We start from the raw sequence: 2,186 nt of genomic DNA on the forward strand, positions 1-2,186 counted from the left end.
CGTCTCCCAAAAATACCTCTCCTCCCGCTGTTGACTCCTCTGAATAGAAAAATTCACAGGCTAATTTTACCTCCGACTGCTGCTCTGGCTCTGTTTATACGATCGATGGATGAGGTAAAGCAGAAACTGTGCGTGGTAGATTTTAAGGAAAAATAGTCAAATAAATCGATTTAAATGGTAGATTATCATAGGTAAAGCCGTGGAACGATGGCTTGTTCGATCATCTTGTCTATTTCAAATTATTAGAGCAATTTGTCCTGTTCAACGATGGCAAATGATCATTTAATTGAATCTCTGTATTAAATTTGGTATTCGACACCCCTGCCATTGACTTTTCAAGTTCAACACGAGTTGTTCGATCGACTTTGATTCAATCAGCAAAATGACAGACAAGGTCAAAACCCCAAATGCTCGCACTCAAAGCTTGGAGCTTAACATTATTGAAGCAGAAATAAGAAGGCACGCCCTGGTTAATTAACCCTCCTGCAGTTCTTCCTGATCTCACCATCGGAGCCCGTGAGGGGACTGATGTCTCCCATCCTGATCATGGCGGCGGTGAAGTCGGAGAAGAAAGAGCTCTGGCTGCTGCTGTAGGAACTCACCTGCGAGTCGGTCGAGCCGCCATTGTAGAGCTCTTGATCCGTGTGCAGTAGACCCTTCTGGCTGACGAGGTTCGCGTAGTAGTCGTTGTCGAAGGCTGTGGGAGTCTGCAGGTCCAGCGGTGCCAAGCCGTTGTCTCCGGACCCGGACGTTCTCGGGCAATTCGACTGCCTTGTTTGCGCGAAGGAGCTATCGATGTTGGTGTCGTTGTAAATGCGTGACCTGAAAGAGGTGCACCTTGCTTGCCCAATTGTGTGGGCACCTGCAAGCCAAGATTTCAGAGGTTTAGGTCAACAAATACTTAGTCAAGCTAGAGGCAATCCAATCATGCCATATGACAATGAAATGGTTTGAACTTTGAAATCCTGGTTAGCTTCCAAAACTGCCTTACAGCTGGTAGTATGGATAAGAGTCAGAAATGTCAGCAAAATCTAGGGAGATTCTACTTAACTTGATGGTTACTTTCTAACTGCTTAAGTGCTTATCTAATTATCAGTTTAATGACTACTTACTTACCGGACAGTGCCACCAAGTCCCTGGTCGAGAGGCCCTGGTTTGCGAAGGAGGATGTGAGGTTGCTAAGTGAAGAAGTTGGTGGGGGGATGTTTCTGTTAGCAGTAGACAAGCTTGCCGTCCTCGAGTCTCTCCTCCCTAGTTTCACATCCCAACTAGGCCCTCCAAGCTATATGTAACGTTCTTGAATGAGTAACGTTGGTCGCTCATAATTTCATCAAGTGAAAGTGGAAATTAAGAACTTTGAAATTAACTATATGACTCACTATCACCACCGAGTCTCTTGCAGTGATCGCCAAGATGTCCGCGCACGATACAACGCCCGAGCACGCGTTCTCCACTGCAGTCTTGATGCTGTCAACGACGTCGAACCCCCTCACCGAGTTATTGTTAGGGTTGGCAGTTTTCTCCCCCATAAAGCTCGACGTGTCATCCAACAATATCGAGCCATCGCACCCCTGTCACGATCGATGTGTTATGCTCGGTTGCCATGTTACAGAAGCTTAATTAAGCTGCAGGGCAAGAAGATTTACGTACGTTCACGAAGCAATCGTGGAAGAAGAGGCGAAGAAGAGATGCGCCCATCCGTCTCTCATTGTCAATGGCTGATTGTACCGCGCTTTTAACCGTGCTAAGGAGGCTGGGGCAGGAGGAGGCGTAGAAGTTGGTCGACAGTTGAGCAGAGGAGGTTCCGAGGAGGAGGACAAGTGCAAGAACAGCAAAGATACTGGGAGAAGAAGTCATTCTTTTAACTATACTTGAGATAAAAACATGCCTAAGACTATGCCCGTATATATAGCGCGCCATCGCCATGGAATCTTCATTTCATTGCAAGAGATGCTTAGCTACTACGTTGGATTTGTGTGGAAGAAAAGCTTTTCAAAGATGAGATCACAAATTTGTATTTTTTTTAATAGATCGTATAGCCCATCTTGTAGTGGGAGTGGGTGCATGTGAATCAGCAGAATGGTCAAAATGACAAGTCTTATTTATTATGCTACAGTAATGTATAATTTTCAATGTTTACAAATAATTTGAATGGGCACAGTTTGAATGATCAGGTCGCATCTGAG

At 45.3% G+C, this 2,186-nt stretch overlaps 1 protein-coding gene across 1 annotated transcript; it reads right to left on the reverse strand.

The window, feature by feature from the left end:
* Positions 1 to 327: 327 nt before the first annotated feature.
* On the reverse strand, positions 328 to 1,974 carry LOC121967795 (peroxidase 4-like). The gene is made up of 4 exons (XM_042518246.1): positions 1,651 to 1,974; positions 1,380 to 1,571; positions 1,117 to 1,282; positions 328 to 862 (listed from the first exon to the last, which is right to left on the reverse strand). Exons 1-4 carry the CDS (start codon positions 1,924 to 1,926, stop codon positions 471 to 473), a joined length of 1,026 nt encoding a protein of 341 aa, XP_042374180.1. The 5' UTR covers positions 1,927 to 1,974; the 3' UTR covers positions 328 to 470.
* Positions 1,975 to 2,186: the final 212 nt, after the last annotated feature.

This window comes from Zingiber officinale, chromosome 3B, assembly GCF_018446385.1.
Source record: "Zingiber officinale cultivar Zhangliang chromosome 3B, Zo_v1.1, whole genome shotgun sequence".
Classification (NCBI taxonomy): Eukaryota; Viridiplantae; Streptophyta; class Magnoliopsida; order Zingiberales; family Zingiberaceae; genus Zingiber; species Zingiber officinale.